The following is a 19,811-nucleotide window of genomic DNA, read 5'->3' on the forward strand; positions in this document are numbered from 1 at the left end:
TGGAGCCAAAACACGCGTTTTCACCAAGCGTATTATTTTTTTAGCAAAAAATCCTTCCCATCGCGAAGAGCGCACTTTTGCGTACCATGTGATAGTTGCTAAATATAATAGCGATAATGACTTTGTAGTGCTCTGTATAAATGGTGGTGTACAGAATTCGAAAAAACTACTAACTCAAGTAACGAAAGCAGTCTTTCCTAAAAAAAAATCAAACTTTTTTTTATTTGACACTAAAAATTAACTTTTAGATGCATGAAGTCAATCCCGCGGGATTGGCTCCTTCCAATCCCGAAATCCCGCGGGACTGAATTCGGCGCCAATTGGAAACCCTAATTGAGGCTATACTGCCAACTCTGCCAGTGTCATTATAGTTGAGGCAAACTTAATCTGGTAGCTTCGTAATACTGTGATTAGGATCTGCGTACCCTTCACAATGATTCCAGGTTAGGTTTGACCCAACTATATTTGCACATGTCATTGCTATTTGGTGAATCGCCAAATTTAGTGAAACCAATACTGTTATACGAAAGTTGTTGTTTTTGCTAAAATATTTTAAAATTGAACACCTCTAATAGTAGAAAAGGGGAAAAATAGGTATTGACTCACTTTTCATATATAATTCTCGCAAAATTTCACAAATTTTCAGAAAACGGAAGCTCGAATTCAGCTATCAGTGCATCTCATCGGTTTCAAGTGAAGATTAACAGTTGCGCTCCTCTCTGTTGGCAAGTTACTGCATTGTTGAAAACATTTATTGATTATTTCAACAATGTACTAATTGTTAAGATGTGCTACGTTACGATTATTTTTCCGCTGTGTGTAACAATGTGCGAAACTTACATTGTTGGAATATAGTACTCCTCAAGAGTAAAACAAGGCATTAAAATAAAAACTATTCTTAACTAGTAAAATAACACATATGCACACACAATGCGGTCAAAAAAGAAATTCGGAAGAGGACATGATTAAGTTTTGGAGGATGATATGGTTTAGTCATTTTCTACGGGATCCCATTTTCAATGGGAACGTTCCATGGTTTTAGGGAGGATGCAGTCCCAAGTCCCTCTCCTCTTTTGACTACGTCCCTAAAGCTAAAATCATAAGTAGAAAAGAAAATGAAAACTATTAAGGCTTATTTAATGATTTATTTATTTTAACTCATGACGGAAAAGCAGTAGTTCCCAAAATTTAAACTCACAAAAAAATATTTTCAATATATCAGTCTTGGTGGAATGACTATAAAGGTGGGGGGGGGTCGGTTTTACGAGTGAAAAAGCAATTCATCACCAGGGAAATTTAGAATAGGGGGGGACACTAAATAGCAAAAAACAGGTGCACTGACTTTTTTTTTAGTTCAAAATCGTGGTTTATCTCTGAAAGCAAACCCGTAGCACATCCTGCACCTCGAATCGAATCGGGGCTACAGAATAATTTTGTTTTCAGTTGCATAAATTTACTTGTGGAATTTCTGCAGATTTTGAAGCAACGTCCCAATTGGAAAACCAATGTTCAAAATGAAATACATTTGAAGACAAAAAAAAATCGACTCCCCAAGAAGGAGTAGTCAAAATGAAACTGAATTTTATGCACGTGATGGCAACATTGATTCACCAAAATTAATCTCAGTCAAGTGTAGTATGTTTATTTAACACCCTTTGATGTGTAAAAGTAAAATATAAACCTATAGGCTTTCATTAAATGTCATAGATGTAACTGTTTTGTTTTTTGTTTTATAAAATTAACTGTTTTTTCCCCCTTCAGGTTCCGAGAGGCACAGGGCGGCGGTGGTGCTGGCGGTTACTCAGCTCGTTAACCCTCCTGTTGGTGAAGGTGAAGACGCTGGTGGAAACTGGGTCCCTGGAGGAGCTAGCGGTTACTCTGCTGGTTCCCCTCTTGTTGGTGAAGACGAAGGACCTAGCGGTGGCAGGGTCCCTAGAGGAGCTGGTGGTTACTCTGCTGGTTCCCCTCCTTTTGTTGAAGGCGAAGGCCCTGGCAGTCGCGGGATCCCTTCATGAGCTGGTGGTTACTCTGCTGGTTCCCCTCCTTTTGCTGAAGGCGAAGGCCCTGGCAGTCGCGGGGTCCCTTCATGAGCTGGTGATTACTCTGCTGGTTCCCCTCCTTTTGCTGCTGGCGAAGGCCCTGGCAGTCGCGGGGTCCCTTCCGGAGCTGGCGGTTACTCTGCTGGTACCCATCCTTTTGTTGAAGGCGAACGTCCTGGCACTCGCGGGGTTTCTTCAGGAGCTGGTGGTTACTCTGCTGATTACCCTGCTGGTGAAGGCGAGGGCCCTGGCGGTTACTCTAACGAAGCGACTGCTCTGTAATGTTACCCCCGGGTCGTTACCCACCAAGCCATTGCTTCCCTAGAGAAATTATCCCTCCAGGAGGTCGTTACCATTCAATTAACCATTTTCCCCCACACAATGGTTACCCTTCAAACAACGATTACCCTGAAATACGTTATTATTCGGGAGCAGGCGGTTGGTCTGGAGGCGCTGAGGGAAACTCTTTCTGTGGTGAAGGCGGCAGGGTCCCGAGAGGAGTTGGCGGATACTCTGTTGGTTACCATTCAGTTGTTGAAGGTCAAGACTCTGGCAGTTACTCTGGAGGAGCTGGTGGCTCTGGTGAATACTCTGCTCGTTATCTTCCTGTTGGTGTAGGTGAAGGCCTTGGCGGAGGTTGGATCCCTGACGGAGCTGGCGGTTACTCAAGAATGTTCCCCCCAGGTCTTTATCTTCCAAGTAATTGTTTCCCTACGGTAATTATCCGTCAGAAAAGGTTATTACCCTTCAAACAACGGTTACCCTCCAAATGCATTATTATTCAGGAGCAGGTGGTCGGTCTGGAGGCGCTGGTAGAAACTCGCTCGGTGCTGAACGTGCATTGGCAGTGGAGGCGCTTGTATTAGTGCCGGATTGATTCTACTAAGAGAGGCATTGCCTTAGCTACCAACGAAAGTATGCACTTTATTGCGCTGGATCAGTTACCAACGAATGCGCCAACAAAGGCACCGGATCCGTTATCATCAAACTAGTCAGAAAACTATTAAAGAAAAATATGGTCGAATTTGTAAAAGAGACATATCTTATCTCCATCCAGATGAATCACCCCAGGACGAACACAAAAGATCGGTGATGATTTTTATCCTTTGCTGAAAGAACAAATCATGCAGTACATGGAGATCATTCAGTATACGAGTGGAAAATAGTTAATGAAACCAATAATGCTCAACTAGAGAGCGGGATTATCGTTTAAACGTTTTCGTTCAAAAGGTCGAACCGCGCATCGATCGGAGTTCGCTTCGCTCGCTATCCAACTGGGTTACGGAGCGTAGTCGTTTGGCGATAAACAATTGAGTTGCGGGATTATTATATTTAGAGCTATTGTTAGCATACTTCAATGTCTTTTTTGTTTAGTTGGTGAAATATTTTTAATTGCAAATAATTGTTTATAGCCTTTTTTAAAGGGTGTTTAAGCATTTTGGTTGAAGAAAATGATTATTTTACATCAAGGGTGGGATTTTCGTTTATTCAAATATTTGTTCCTTGTCCATTTTTTTAACGATAGATTTTCGATAGTTAAAGATCGATTTTCGTACGTCGCCTTAATTTGCGTTTTCAAAACTGCAATGTCAAAATATTTCTAGGAACAGTCTCCGAATCCTGATTTTTCTCCTAACGTCATTGAGGATAGCCTGAGATGCTTTTATCGCCATTCAATTAAGAATATTTTAAGGAACAAGCCCCATGTCCCGAATCCCCCGTCCATCAATGTTACTACTCAAGACGACCTGAAATTGCGCCACCTTTAAGATTCTAGTTTCAAAAAACTTCGAGGGATATCCTCAAATCCTCCCTTTTCCTCTCAGCGTCTCCAAGCTAGCCCGAAAGTTACACTTTTAGAACTCCAATTTTCAAAAGTTCATTGGAGAGGGCCCCAAAAACCCTATTTTTAATAAACTTGCCCCAAATTTGAAGCATTCTCTGAAGAGAGAATCCTGAGGCTTGTGTTTATTTTTGGTGGCAGCAAGACTTCCCCCTAGCCTGAAATTCTGTTTTTTAAGCTTTAATGTCGTAAAATTTAAAGAAAGAGCCCAAGAATTCTCTTGATTCATTAATGTTACCAAAGGTTGACTGAAATTGCGTTTTTTAAGAATTAAACAATGTAAATTTTTTTAAAGAGAGTCCTTGAGACATCACCATTTCCTTAAATGCATTCCCCACAGATAACTAGCAGTTTTGTCCCCCCCCCCTCCTCTTTCCTGTGTTGTAACCAGAGACCTAACTTTTTTCCTTCAAAGTTATAAATATCACTCTAAAAATCCTCAGTATTTCTCTTATCTTGCGCTTTATAAATTTAACCTATTTCTGTTTTTTGTTTCCTTTTTTTAATTAAAACTTGACACAAAAACTTGTAAAAACAGGCAAGGGTGGAGTCCCCATGTCTTTCCTCTGCGTAGGAAAAATCAAGGATCCAAGGGCCAGAATATGCTTTTGCCGACTTGGCCAAAATTAGCCAGTCCGCCCTTAGACTACACTGCTTTGTCACCCGAACGCTCCATTGTTTTTGTTATAAGTCAGGGTTTCCCAAAGTGGGTGTCGCAAGGAGGGGCGAGGTGTGCCGTTAGCTGTCCATATTTTTAAAATGTGTAAAAATAAATACAAATACAAATGTGACGACCTGCAACAGGCTCTGAGCCCAGCAAGGCTGCTCCTAGTCAATTTATTAGTCTTCAATGAAAATCAATGGCGCTCTTAAAGCTATCCACCCCGTTGCTCATACTACCTCTTCCGGTAAGCTGTTCCAAGTGCCACAACCCTAATAAAGTAGTAGTTTTGGCAAATTTCCAGGTTAGCCTGAGATTTGAATAGCTTAAAACAATGACCTCTCGTCCGGCTTTCCGTGCAAAAATTTAATCCAATAACATCTTTCATTTTAATAAATTTAAATAACTGAATCATGTCCCCTGTGACTCTCCTTTGCTCCAGGCTATGCAAATTAAGCCTATTAAGGCTGGTATAATCTAAACCCGAAAGTCCCCTTACTAGTCTAGTTACCCTTTGAACCCTTTCCAATACAGAAATATCTTTCTTCAGATAAGGCGACCAAAACTTAGTAGCATACTCCAAATGAGGTCTTACTAATCCTAATGAGGTCCTAAATAAAGGCAAAAGAACCTTCTTAGATTTGTTTCAAATAGATCTATTGATAAACCCAAGCATTCTGTTGGCTTTGTTACTTGTAATGCTGCACTGTTCACTAAACTGGAAGTCCTGATTTATTAAGATACCCAGATCAATAACATTTTCTGCCTGATACATGACTGAATCCTGTAAATGATAACTGGATGACCTTAGTGTGTAGCACTTGACATTTTCCTACATTAACTGACATACCCCACTTATCCGCCCACTTAGTAATATGATCTAAATCCTCTTGAAGCTTTTTTACTTGTTCTTCATTTTCTACAATCCCCATAACTTTTACATCGTCAGCAAAACAATTCATGCTTCCAGAAATATCTCCATTGATGTCATTCAAATAATAATAACAATAATAATAAATACACTGCTCGACGTTGAAAATGCAACACCAAAGAAGGAGTGTTCAGAAATTTATGCAAATTTTAGAGTAGACGTGCACCACTGAGTTATGTAAATGCTGTGAAATGCGCAGCTCTCCGACGCACGTGAAGTAAGATATAAGGGAAGGAACTTGCAGAATGGGCAATATTCATGTCGTTATTTTTGACAGGAGAATTATCGAAGAATTTTTTTTTTTTTTTTTTTTTTTTTTTTTTTTTTTGTCTTGGAGGATACGTGTAACACGAGAATGCCAGGCCGACGTCAACGAAGGCACTTCCATCAGATAGACGATTTTACGAGGGGTATGGTGATCGGACTGAGAAGGGGTGGTTGGTCCGTACGTCAAATCGCAGCTGATTCCTAGATGGATGCGAGCACGGTGCATCGGCTGGGCCGAAGATGGTTGGAACAACGAAATGTGGCAAGATTGAGGGGTGCAGGGGCAGCCAGAGTGACGTCAGAACGCGTGGATCGACGCATCCACCGACAAGCTGTAGCAGACCCACAAGTCACTTGTTCCTCGATTCTTCAGCAGGTACAAGATACCCTGAATGTTCCCGTGTCAACCAGAACCATTTCTCGTCGTTTGGTCGCACGTGGTCTGCAATCACGGCGTCCGCTAAGAAGACTGCCATTGACCCCACAACATAAATAGCAACGTTTAGTATGGTGCCGGACTGGAGCGACGTGGATGACAGAATGGTGAAATGTCGTGTTCTCAGATGAATCCCGCCTCTGTTTATCCAGTGATAGTCTCTGCATACGTGTGTGGCGTCGACGTGGAGACAGATCTAATCCGGCAGTAACTGTGGAACGTCCCACCGCACGACAACGTGGAATAATGGTTTGAGGCGCAATTGCGTACAATTCCATCTCACCTCTAGTTCGTATTCAGGGCACTATGACGGTCCAACGATACTTGGATAATGTGCTGCGGCCGGTAACAATCCCTTACCTTCAAGGGCTACCTAATGCAATTTTTCAGCAGGATAACCCCCGACCACACAATGCTCGCATCTGCCAACATGCTCTCCAAGGCACACAGATGCTTCCCTGGCCACCATACTCTTCTGACCTGTCACCAATCGAACATGTGAGGGATGTGATTGGACGCCGTTTGAAGACTCTGTCCCTGCCTTGTTCAGAAGACAGTGGCAAATGGTTGTAAGGGAATGGAGAGCCATCCCTCTGGACACTATCCGCACCTTTATTGACTCTATGCCTAGACGTGTTCCTTCGTGTATCGCTGTCCGCGGAGATCCTACTGAGCCAACGCCGTTCTCGCTCTGCATTCTGCCTATCATTTTGAAATTAAGACCATTTATTATTCCTTGCTGTCTCTGTCTTTTTTCCAAATTTCATCACTTTCTGACCGACCACTCCTTCTTGGTGTTGCATTTTCAGTGTCGATCAGTGTAAATAAATAAACAAGACAAGCCCTAAAACTGAACCCTGAGGAACCCCGCTTAAAACATCACTCCATTTAGAATTATTTCCCCTCACAACTACTCTTTATTTCCTTCCAGTCAGCCAATTTCTAACCCTAAGTAAAGTTTTTCCTCCTATTCCTATATCAGCTAGTTTGCTGAGAAGAGCAACATATGCGGTACCTTATCAAAAGTTTTTTGAAAATCAATATAAACAACATCCACACACTTTTTGTTATCTAAAACCGAAGTAACCTTGCCCTAGAAATGCAATAAATTAGTAGCACACGAAATACGACACATGATAGAAATAGATTAGGAAGCCGTGAAAAATTGCAATTCGTCATAACAAGCCGCAGATAGGTAAAGTTTGGGAACCCCTGTATGTAGTTCTTTTCAAACAAACGCGGCTTTTTTCAACAGGATTTTCATCTAATACGGTGGGCTAGTTTACGGGAACCTATAATGAGATTTTATGCTGTTATGGTATAATGAGGTTTTGAGCAAACATGATACTCAAATTTTACATTTATTGCCAGATACTAAACTCCAAACACTGTTTTAAGCTGATTAACTATTTACAGCACATTTAAAAATAAACTCAGCACGACAAAAACGAAACTAGTATCTAAAATTACAACAGAAAGGACTAATAATCTACAGAGACTTGACATAAAAAAACATTTACACACCGAAATGTTTTATCGATGAAAGCGATTACTACAGCGCTGAATATAGTTTTATACTGCCGTGCTAAGCACCATGGGCGTCGTGGCAGAGGGGGGGAGGCATCCGAGCGTTCTGGACCCACTCAATAATTGAGAGTCTGATCTCCACAAAAAATTGGAATTTGTTAAGATAAAATCCGTTATTTTGGGGGGGAAATTGTCTGTTTTTATTCCAAAAAAGGACGTAAGGCACAGTTACGCAACACATAATTTATTATGTGAAATGCAGTTGTTCATACGAGACTCGGGTATCCACACTAGAGGCACAATCCTGCAGAGAACTATATAGATATTGGCATACGCGGACGATATCGATACCGTTGGGCGAAGAAAACAGGATGTGGTTGAGGCATTTGTTGCCCTCGAGAGTGCTGCCAGGGAATTGGGCTTGGCTGTAAACGAGGCAAAACTAAGTTTTTGGTTGCAAGCACTAGAATACATGATGTGCAGCCGCTTAATATTAGAAACTATACTTTTGAAGGAGTCACCCAGTTTAAATACTTGGGTACGCTTATTACCAGTAAGAATGAGCTTAAAGGTGAAATTGGAAATCGAGTTTTGATGGCAAATAGATGCTACTTTGGCTTAAAGAGCCAATTAAAATCTAAGCTCCTTCCCATTAATACAAAAATAAACCTATACACAACCCTCATAAGACCGATCATTTTATACGGTAGTGAGAAAGGGGCCATTAATAAAACAGAGGAAAACAGACGTCTCATTTTTTAAAGAAAGATCCTTCAGTCAATTTTTGGAGCAGTAAAGGAAAATGATGCTTGGAGAAGTTTATATAACTTTGAAGTATACCATAAATACAGACAACCCAACATCTTAAGAGTAATTAAAGCCAACAGAATCAGATGGCTGGGTCACGTATTTAGGCGTGCAGATCTGGACCCGGTTAAAAAGCTAACTTTTTCGAAGATTGAGGGTATAAGGAGAAGGGAAAGACTAGCAACAAGGTGGCTGGATAGTGTCGAGAAGGACCTAAAAATTTTGGGAGGGAACAGGTGGAGAAACCTGGCAATGTGTCGTACCACCTGGAGGAAGCAGACGGAGAAAGCCTTGACCTGCACCAGGCTGTTGTGCTGATGAAGAAGAAGAAATGCACTTGTGAAATGTTTAATTATTATGAACTTCGCAAAGCAAAATGAACTTCGCTAGCAGAAAAGGAAAGCAACTGTCTAAAATGAAAGCTTAGAAGCAAAGAATTGCTGCTGAAACGCTGAAGTCTTAACCACCTCGCAAGCAGGTCCATCATTTCGAATTTTTCCGGGGGGGGGGAGGCAAATGGTGTGTACTCAATAAAAAGGATACTAAAAAAATCAAGAACCATATCCTTCCATGTAAACACATTATTTTCTCTAAGCTAGGGGGCCCTAAATGATGGGCTCGCAAGACGAAGATTAGTCATAAAGACATGGCAACGGTGAAACCATTTCAGGGTACAGTGAAGCCTCTTCTCTAAGCGTCTGCCCCTACGTTCCATTAAAACTTGGCCGCTCAGAGGGGGTGGCCACTCTTAAGGGTTTTGATCATTGAACTTGAACTGTACTACCATTGATACAAGTCAACACTTTGATTTTCTTACTTTAATTTGAAATTGTCTGGAGAAAATGAAGAAAAGAAAATGCTTTATTTCATGATTTCTACATTTTTGGAAAAAATCGTTCAATTTGTGTGTTCTTACATTTTTCCAGCTTTACAGAAACCGATTTTTTTTTTTTTTTTTTTTTTTTTTTCCCCCAAGATTGTTTGTAATTTGTAAAAACGAATCCCGAATTGAGTCATCATCCATGGCTTCCGATTTAGCATTGATGTCGTCAATGTTCTCCAAATTTTGCCAAGTTGAAAACATGGCTTTTTGTTTATTACAAATAATGTCAGGAACTTTGTCATCTGGATTCGAAACAGTGCCTAAAAAGCACAAAAATGGAGTGACAGTCCTCCAAATGTCACCCCTCCCCCTCCTGTTACAAAAATCTAAACATAGAAAACGCCTGGCCTTTCTCTAAACGAAGAGCTAATGGTAAATAAATTAAAATCAGAGAGAGAGAAGTGGAAGAGTAGTCGCCAGTCGATTTCGAAGCCCAGACAGGCGCCAACCCTGTCGCTCAGAGGGGTTTGAGTGGCCGCTCTGAAGGGTTGAGTTAACATTGTGCGTATAAGGCAAAAATTTCGTACCGTGCAAAACTGGTCACTTACATGTGTGGCCGGTCAGAGAGGTTTAACTGCAATACATTATGCCAAGGCTAGAAGACGCTTAAGATCCCCAAGAAACTTTTCTGGGTTTCTTTCAAAGCTCCTGCAACAGCAGAAGACCAACTAATATGTCACTCACACTCCCCTTTTTTTAGAAGTTGGCCCCTGAATTTCAGTTTGATGATAAAAAAAGAAAAACCTTCGCAGTCTTAAAAAGGAACAAGTAGATGATAAACGAGCAAATGCTATAAAAGTGATTAAAAAAAAAGTAGTTGTCTCTCAGTTTAACGACTTTCAAGGGACCACAAAAAATCATCCTTAAGTAGAATGCGTCCTTAAATAGAACGCTTCTAAAACTACAGTGGAGAATCTGGGACCGTGAAAAGACATCTTTAAATAGAGAAAGTTGTTAAACAGAGAGCCAGCTATTTCTTTTTTTTTTCTAATTGTAATCTTAAAATTTTATTTAGGAACATCGAGATTCTGTACTATTGATATACCTTTCCTGGACAACCGAAATATATTTTAAATAGAAAAAAATCAGAAATAGTGAAAACGGCTTAAATAGAAATTTTCCTTTTAGTGCAGGCACTAAAAGTTGAGTATGCAAAATATGAGGATTCTGTAAATTGTTTTGAACACAGAAAAACTTGCAGATTACGATTCTGGATGTTGCCAAGAGGCTTGTTGGTCCATTAGTTTTTATACCCCGCTCCCTTAGGTACCAAGTATATCAAATTATTTACTCAGATAAGTAACTATCTTAAACTATAAGAACAAAAACAAATGTTGAAGAAATAAGTAAACAAAACCCACATCAGAAATTATCCTACAAAATCAAATTATGTACCTGTTAGTGGAAAAAAAAAAAAAAAAAAAACGCATTCAAAAGTCAGTTCGCTAGCCGCGCGGCACGGTTCCTCGCAGCTATCGAGATTGTCGGCCAGCGCCCTCTAGATGAGATTATTTACCCCGCCACCTATTAGGAATTCATAGAACTAAACTTACTCCGACATCTATTAGAGATTCATAGAACTAAACAATTAATGAAACATTTAATTTGCAATTATTTCAGCCTATCTATTTGTTTAAAAAAAAATAGCCTATAGCCTTCCTCAATAAATGGACTATTCATCATAAAAATAATTTTTTATTATTAGTATAGATGATCCTAAACTTATACCATTAATATTTGCTATCTGTCATTTGTTTTGATGCTTTACAAATTCATATCACTTGACTGTCTAGTTGAAGAGACATTAAAACAAGTTTAATAAAATATATCACTTTTATTTTCATAAAAATATGTAACATTTGCTGCAACAATAAAAAGTCTTCAGATAAAAACAGATAAAAAAGTATCCTTTTTAAAAACAATAACTGCCATGTGATAGCATAAAAAGCTTTTCCAAATGTATGCAATACTCAATTATATTCTTCTTAATATGTATGAGCAAAATCTCTGAAGACCAGTCAACTTTTTAAACACACCGGTGCCGGGCCGCCAGTGGAGAATCACAGCTCTAAATCTTCTTTCGGAAAACATTTACAAAAAGTTCAACAATGTTCGTCTAATGTAGCTGCAGCTTCATTTAATCCTGCAGCCTCTAAATATACTTTCAGTCCCTCGACTTGATTTCCTTCATAAGAGCTCTGTAATGAAAATGACATGAATGAAATTTAATCTCTAAGTTTAAGAATATTACTTATTAAGAAAACTAAAGATGGGGCAGGCCTATTTAGGCAATCAGGGGGGGGGGGATGATTGACCCCTCCCTCCAGATTTTTAAAACATATTGTAATTTCGCATTTTGCACACATTTTGATGTTTTTCGCTCTAAAATGCATTGAATAAACACGAACTGCCCTCCCTCCCTTCCTGGAAAACTTTGAAATGATGCCTGGAAGGGGGAGTGAAGGGAGATTTTCCAAAATTAAGGAAAGATATTGCGGCAAATAATTGGGTTACTTGGAATGATAGTGGTGTAGTTTAAAAAAATTCAATAAGAGATAAGCTTGAATTTGGATTCGTTTGGTTCCTATATTATTAAGTGAGATCCTGGCTGCAGAACTTCTTTTGGCGGTCTGTGAAGCAGATTGGAAACCCTAAAAATAGTCTGCAAGATAAACCAACATTAAATCAATGTTAAAATGTAAATCAGCACCTAGAAATGCTTAAAAATAAAATATTTAACTGATATCTACTTCTCGCTACATGCTACTTCTAGATTATATTACAGAAAATACGGTAAAAATCTTGGGTTAAATTTATTATTACCGTTTCTTTAAACTTTTTGAGGCCTTTTTGCCCCAAGCTAAGAAATAATCTTTCTCAATAATCTGCGATGAACATTGTAGCTTCACTTTCTGCTTCCGGAAGTGTAACCATAGCATAGTGTAATAGTGTAAGACCAATGTAAAACATACTACTGGCTACTGAGAAAGTAAAAAAATAGCCATAGCATAGTGCAAGACCAACTTAAAGTGTACTACTGTCCTGCTGAGAAAGTAAAAAAATGCCCATAGCATAGTGCAAGACCAACGTAAAATATACTACTGGCTGCTGAGAAAGTAAAAAAATAGCCATAACATAGTGCAAGACCAACTTAAAGTGTACTACTGTCCTGCTGAGAAAGTAAAAAAATGCCCATAGCATAGTGCAAGACCAACGTAAAATATACTACTGGCTGCTGAGAAAGTAAAAAAATGCCCATAGCATAGTGCAAGACCAACGTAAAATATACTACTGGCTGCTGAGAAAGTAAAAAAATGCCCATAGCATAGTGCAAGACCAACGTAAATATACTACTGGCTACTGAGAAAGTAAAAAAATAGCCATAGCATAGTGCAAGACCAACTTAAAGTGTACTACTGTCCTGCTGAGAAAGTAAAAAAATGCCCATAGCATAGTGCAAGACCAACGTAAAATATACTACTGGCTGCTGAGAAAGTAAAAAAATGCCCATAGCATAGTGCAAGACCAACGTAAAGTGTACTACTGTCCTGCTGAGAAAGTAAAAAAATGCCCATAGCATAGTGCAAGACCAACGTAAAACATACTACTGGCTACTGAGAAAGTAAAAAAATAGCCATAGCATAGTGCAAGACCAACGTAAAGTGTACTACTGTCCTGCTGAGAAAGTAAAAAAATGCCCATAGCATAGTGCAAGACCAACGTAAAATATACTACTGGCTACTGAGAAAGTAAAAAAATAGCCATAGCATAGTGCAAGACCAACTTAAAGTGTACTACTGTCCTGCTGAGAAAGTAAAAAAATGCCCATAGCATAGTGCAAGACCAACGTAAAATATACTACTGGCTGCTGAGAAAGTAAAACACAATGTTTACAGATACGGACAATTACCGAGTTGAACAGGACATTGAATATAAAGATTAAAATTATAAAATAGAATAAATGTGACGTTTAATTCCACAACAACATAGCTTTGTGCTCAGACTTTTTGAAAACTTTTAGCGGGACAAAATGTTTGAGATATTTCATGATATTAAGTTTTGGACACTATCTTTAAAATTAATAATACAAGTATGCAAAATCTAAGTACAGTTAACAATAACTAAAATTCAAATTATAAACTCACCTGAAATTTCTTTAAAATTGCTTTGGTAGGACTTTCAGGATTTAAATTTAAGATTGAATCACATTGCTTATCATTAAATCCTAACATCACCTCCGCTAACTTTCTCCAACCACTGTGTGGAGGATCCAATAAATTGCATATTCTCTGTGTTTCATCTGGTTTCAAGAAAATTTCAATAACTAAAATATCAAAAATATTAAATATCAATTACGTATGAAATAATAACACAGACATTTTGTTTTTAATTATAAAACTTTCATCTGCTTGTAACATGTCTTTTTTTTTACGATCGCATTTGCCGTAACTTGATACTAAAATCACAGAATTTCAATAAAAATTTGGTGATGGTGATAGGAAAAACAAATCCTCAGACAAAATATTAATACAGTTCTATAGTGAATTCAGTCAAAACTGATAGTGGAAGTAAACAAAGCAGCGTGAAACTTGGCAATACCGTTGTCTGATTGGCGATGGGATAGCCAAAACTGTACCAGTTGGATAATTCTTGAGAAGAAGCACCAATTCAATGAGTAATTCATGAAAGTAGCACAAAGCACATGTTCGTGCCAACCAGGCCCGTGTCCAGGATTTCATAAAGGGCGGGGTTGAAACTTTTTGCCTTTGTAACTTACGTTGTCAAAGGAAAACTAACTACGCGTGTTGAATAGTTCATTTTAGTTCGATAACTAGGCTTTTTTTTTATACGTTTTGTGTTTTTTTTTTAATGAAATCTTATTTGTACAGTTGAACATTTTGTAAAAGCAGACATATTTCTTTTATGCCACCTAATGCTAGTTTCTTTCTTTCTTTTTTTTTCTTTTGTTTTTCCATCAAATAACATTGAACAGGAATTTAATGAAAATAAAAATTTTATTTAAAAGAAATTGCTGTTTCGCATAGAAACATTTTTCTAATGTGTAAAACGACTAATTCATCCAACACTCAAGGCGTACCATTAAAAAAAACCTAACAGTAAGCAAAGTAACCATTTTCCCTGCCCCTAAGTTTTTTTTTTTTGGGGGGGGGGCTACGTCATTGTCTAATATTCTTTTAAATAATTTGCCCCTGCATGTTTACAGCATTGCCGAACTCTTCAGCCATTCCTCCGTCGTTAATTTTTTCAAGTACTTAAAAGCGAAGGGCCTTGGAAATCCTACAATTGAGGAAAATGCTAATTATTAAACATGGGGAAATATTAGGGAGGGTGAATACTGTATCAGAGTTTAACTCTAAAATTAATTAAAACTTAAAATACATTTTGGAAAATCGTTTAATGATTCATTGATTTTTTTTTCTTTCAATGGGAGGGGTTTAACCCCTAAAACCCTCCCCTTGGACACGGCTCTGGTGCCAACGTACAAACTTCTCTATTTACTTCTGCTATCAATGCTCCCTAACTGCATAATAGAAGATGTTTTCAGTGATTTAGTCTTGGAGAAAATGGTGGAATGGGGGGGAGGGGAGGAGAGAGATTTTTACAGATTCGAGTTCAGTGAACTCCTGATTATCTGCTGGGCAGATTACTTGCAAGTCAATCGACTATCAGGAAAATGTATTTTCGCAGAAAAAAGCAAATACCAATATTAAGTCCTAAGCACTAAAGTGGTATCTGAACTTTTCATCAAAATTAAATTACGGTCACCAGGTGCTTCCTTGCCACATATTTCACCTAAATAGAATGTTTTATAGTCATTTGTCATTGAGAAATATATATATATTTTTTAATTTGAAAAAGTTGCATCCGAATCAAATACATGGGGGCACCAAACTTTAAGTGGCAATTTCTCATTTTCAACTCAGCTGCAGATACGACTTTTGCTCAGTGCTGCCAGATGATCAAATCCAGATTTCCAATTCCCTTCCAACTTTTCCCCAAAACGCGATGTTTTCTATCAAAATTCCCCGAATTCAAAAATTATTTTTCCACTAATATTTTTATGAAATGAATCAACTTCCTCAGTTTTTTTTGTTTTTTGAAAAAAAATTTTTTTTCCCCCAAATAGCCAAATTTTCTTATAAATTTCCCCAACATTTTTCTTCTCATTTTCGCTTTTTTTTTTTGTCTTCTTTATTTTTAGCTTTTTTTATTTTTACTAATAATAAAGCTGAAACTCTCTCTGTCCGGATCTCTCTCTGTCAGGATCTCTGTGACGCGCATAGCACCTAGACCGTTCGACCGATTTTCATGAAATTTTGCAAAGGATTAGTTTGTAACTTGGGGGTGTGCACCTTTAAGCGATTTTTCGAAAATTCGATTTTGTTCTTTTTCTATTCCAATTTTAAGAACATTTTCCCGAGGAAAATTTTTACAAGATGGAGGACTAAATCACCAAGTTATCATAATGTGGAACCGTAACATGGGCAAGCCGATTGGCGAGAAATTCATTATACATTATTTGTAAATATACAGGGGAACCAAAATACCTTTTAGTTTTCAACTACGGGTAAAGCCGTGCGGGTGCCACTAGTCATAAATAGAAGCGCCTGACCGAGACATAAGAAATAACCGAATATTTTTTTTTCTACTTGCATTTACTACTCTGCTTTTGTATGTACATTTAAACTATGATTTTTGTATATATTTATATCCAAGAACATTCTTCATCACACTTTTTTTTGCCTGTTTGAAGTATCAACTAGTTACTCACGCAGAACTATTAATGCGAACTCCGTGGCATAATATTCCACATAATGCGAAATGCGAATTCCATAAAGTTGAGCAAAGCTAAACCAGCGCTGTTTGATACAAACAATGTAACTACCAGATGTCAACACGCAAATTTAAATACAAAAAAAAAAAATCTCGAGGTTTTTATTTTCCTCCAGGTTTTTCCCAAGAAAAAAATTTTCCCCCAAAGAATTCCCCTCAAAACCCATTTCCCCAAAATTTCCCCAGAGAGCATCAGATTTCCCCAAAATGTGGAAATTTCCCCCAATCTGGCAACACTGCTTTTGCTCTTAGCATGGCAGAATAGCTGTTTTTGTCAAAAAATTGAAAATCTAAACTTGGTTGTTTTTGTTTAATTTATTTATTTACTGTGTTTTCTTAATCATGCATACTTGTTCTTTATTAATGAAGAACATTAATAAGGAGGTTCTGCTGTGAAAAAATATAAAACATTACTACTGTACTATATATATTCTATTTGTAGAAAGTATTATGCATGAATGCACTAAGTTTTTGAGGAAGAACAAATTTTATCTTATTTGTCCATCATCAGTTTTTTTTTTTATTTATTCATGATTTTTATTATCCACGGCACTTGTGCCACCCAATTCCGCAGATAATCAGGAGTTTACTGTATAAGATAATTATATCAGAAAGTTGGACATGGGGGGGGGGAGGCAGGGAATCCACTGTAAATTTGAAAAAGTAGGGTTACACTGCCCCTCAGCATCACTAGACTAAACTACTGACCTTATTTTTAATAGAAGTTTCATACATATTTGAAAAAAACATTTTAAATTAGTTTTATAAATTTAAATTATCACAAAAATATAGAAAAATTATTATTATTATTATACTTTAAATTGTTCATAAGAAAGATTTCCCCCCCCCCCTCTCCTTCCTTAAGAAGCACTCTTTAAATTCATCTATAAGTTGATTTGCTTTGATAAATAAAATAAGAACTTGAGGTGAAAACTCACACTATTAGGGAGAAAGTTTATTTTAGCTTGAAAATGGCTGTAACAGTGTTATCTGCTGAGATGCAGTACACATTCATATCTTTGATGGAATAAGTTAAAGAAATCACTTTTCACAGTTTTTCTAATACAAAATTTAGTTTTTCCAAAAATTAATCACCAGGAAAAAAAATTTTCTTCAGGAAAATTTTTTAATGCATCATTGAATCAACTTGTTTACATATTAATCTGCCATGGGCAGGTAAAGAGCAGTAACTGCAATTGTTTTATTTTGCATTCTTGTTATCTATTGTATGTTAGCTTTACAGTACAAGCTTTTGGTTTCTGCTGAAAAAACAGCAGGAAAAGAGCGTCTAATTCCAACATTTCCCTATTGTTAGTTATTGAATCCGAAATGCGTTTCTTCAAATATCTCCAACTCATTTCTGCAGATATTGTCATTTACCTGCCCACGGCAGTAACTCTCTTGTTTGTCATGTTTTCAGTTTTTTAGAACTGGTACCAGATGATAAAGATTCATGTGGCATTATCACAAGGTAAAACGTGTTGCTATAAAATTCGTCTGCTAATTTTTAAAAAGTATGAAGCAAAAAAAAAAAAATTGACCTAGGCATTTTGACATACAGCAGTACTATTATTTAAAACAAAAACGTCAAAATTTCTTTACATATATAAATGTGTAGTATATAATACATTTGGGTAAAATAGCTCAATACTTGTCAAAGAAACAAGATAAACAAAATGCACAAACAAACAAGAAAAGAAAAAGAGGTCGAGTTCAACAAATGTTCATTAAAGTTCTGATATGCAAATGTGCAAGAGCATAATTTGCTCCTTTTAACATTAGGGTGGATTCAAATGGCTTATTTTTAAAATGAATACATATTACTGCATTTTTGACTAGCTTTTAGATAAATTTTGCATTATTTTGTTTTTGATAAATAATCAAAACTAAAGCTACTCGTGGAAAATTGTTTTGTATAAATTAATATTGCCCCCTCCAATAGCCAATAAAAGGGAGGAGAGATGAGAGAAAGAGTTTTTTTGGGACGCTTTTAGCATGTCTTGAGCGATTGAGATTTTTAAATTGCATAACTATAATGGCATTTTTAGAACACTGATTCGAATTTTCATAGTCAAAAATGCCTCAAGTAGTTAAGTATACTTAGAAAGAGCTTGATATATGATCATGGGGTAGCATTGACTACAGATGAAAGCGTAATTAATTAGTGATAAAATAGAAAGTGTTATAAGAAGAAATCAATGTCTTAAGAAAAACCAAAGGATATCTTTAATTGAAAGAGCTTGATAATTTTCTAAACGATAAAGGAATGAGTCGTCTAACTGGTGTTTCAAGACATGTGACAATGTTAAATGCTTCAAATACTGCTAAGTATCATCTATAGCAGTTTAAAAGATATTTCTGGCTTTGGAAATAATAGGGGTTTTATTCTGGTGTGAGCTTTTCTTAGCGTAAATAAAAAAATATGAATACATACTGCAAAGGGTGCCCATATAGGGGGGGGAGCGAGCCCCCCTCCCCCTTTGAAATTAGAACTTCCTTGCTTTTGGTACTTTTTTCTTTGCAAAAATGTAAAAACATTTATTCTCCAGCCATTAATGAATAAGTTATTAAAAATGAAATATTTTAATGAATCTTATGTCCTGAAATCGGTTTCCATGGAGAAAATACTCTCCTAACCTATGGGGAAAATATCTGAGCCCCCCCCCCTTACAATTTTACATATGGGCACCCTTGCATACTGCTTAATTTTTAGTGCATATATAGATAATTTAGCGTGTATTTGCATGTATATTTTAATGAATTTTGCAATGTATATAATCCACTCTAATCATTAATTTTCAATTTTTTAAGTAATCAGACATGGGAAATTAAAAACCAATTTTTAAAAATCAATGCTTCTGCAAATGACAAAAAGGCAATTGCAGAAGTAAACTATGGAAATAATGGGGGTTTTATTCAGTAAGTTACCACCCTATAGCCAGGACTAAGGCAGAAATACAGGAAATACACCGCCAGCTCAGTCAATTCCAGCCGAAGACTGCAGTTTCGTGCTTATTAGCCTTGCCTGCAATATTCGAGTTGAACCGAACCATTGTTTCGGTCACTCGTCTGGTCAGTGCTAATTCTATATTAGCTACCAGTTTGTTTGGCACTCTTGGCTTCCTTAAGAGGTTTTCCACCTCCAGCTCAGTTAATCCTATGCTGGGGTGATGAATGCTAATAAGCACGAAACTGCAGTCCTCGGCTGGAATTGACTGAGCTGGCGGTGTATTTCATGTAATGGGGGTTTTATTTAGATATTAGCTTTTCTCAGCATAAATAAAAAAACATTCATACATACTGCTTAATTTTTAGAGCCTATATAGATATTTTAGCCTGTATTTGCATGTATATTTTAATGAATTTTGCAGTGTATATAATCCACTCTAATCATTAATATTAAATTTGCTAAGTACTCAGACCTGATACAGAATGGGAAATTAAAAATGAATTTTACTATTATGAAAGTTTTCTTCATACCTTCATCACTAGTACAACAAGATGATTTTTTTTCCAAAATTTCCTCACATGTACTTGATACTTCCAGATGTTTCTGGGTGTT

At 37.2% G+C, this 19,811-nt stretch overlaps 1 protein-coding gene and 1 long non-coding RNA gene across 2 annotated transcripts; one reads left to right on the top strand and one right to left on the bottom strand.

Annotated features, from left to right (window-relative positions):
• Positions 1-433: 433 nt before the first annotated feature.
• Positions 434-2,916, top strand: LOC129223222 (uncharacterized PE-PGRS family protein PE_PGRS54-like). The gene is made up of 4 exons (XM_054857787.1): positions 434-443; positions 1,762-1,986; positions 2,092-2,277; positions 2,825-2,916. The coding sequence occupies exons 1-4, from the start codon at positions 434-436 to the stop codon at positions 2,914-2,916; spliced, it is 513 nt and encodes a 170-aa protein (XP_054713762.1).
• Positions 2,917-11,214: 8,298 nt separating this feature from the next.
• LOC129222017 (uncharacterized) lies at positions 11,215-19,811 on the bottom strand. Its single transcript, XR_008580562.1, has 3 exons — positions 19,730-19,811; positions 13,540-13,718; positions 11,215-11,592 (listed from the first exon to the last, which is right to left on the bottom strand). It is a non-coding gene; the product is annotated as an uncharacterized LOC129222017 (long non-coding RNA).

Source organism: Uloborus diversus, chromosome 5 (assembly GCF_026930045.1).
Source record: "Uloborus diversus isolate 005 chromosome 5, Udiv.v.3.1, whole genome shotgun sequence".
NCBI classification, from domain to species: domain Eukaryota; kingdom Metazoa; phylum Arthropoda; class Arachnida; order Araneae; family Uloboridae; genus Uloborus; species Uloborus diversus.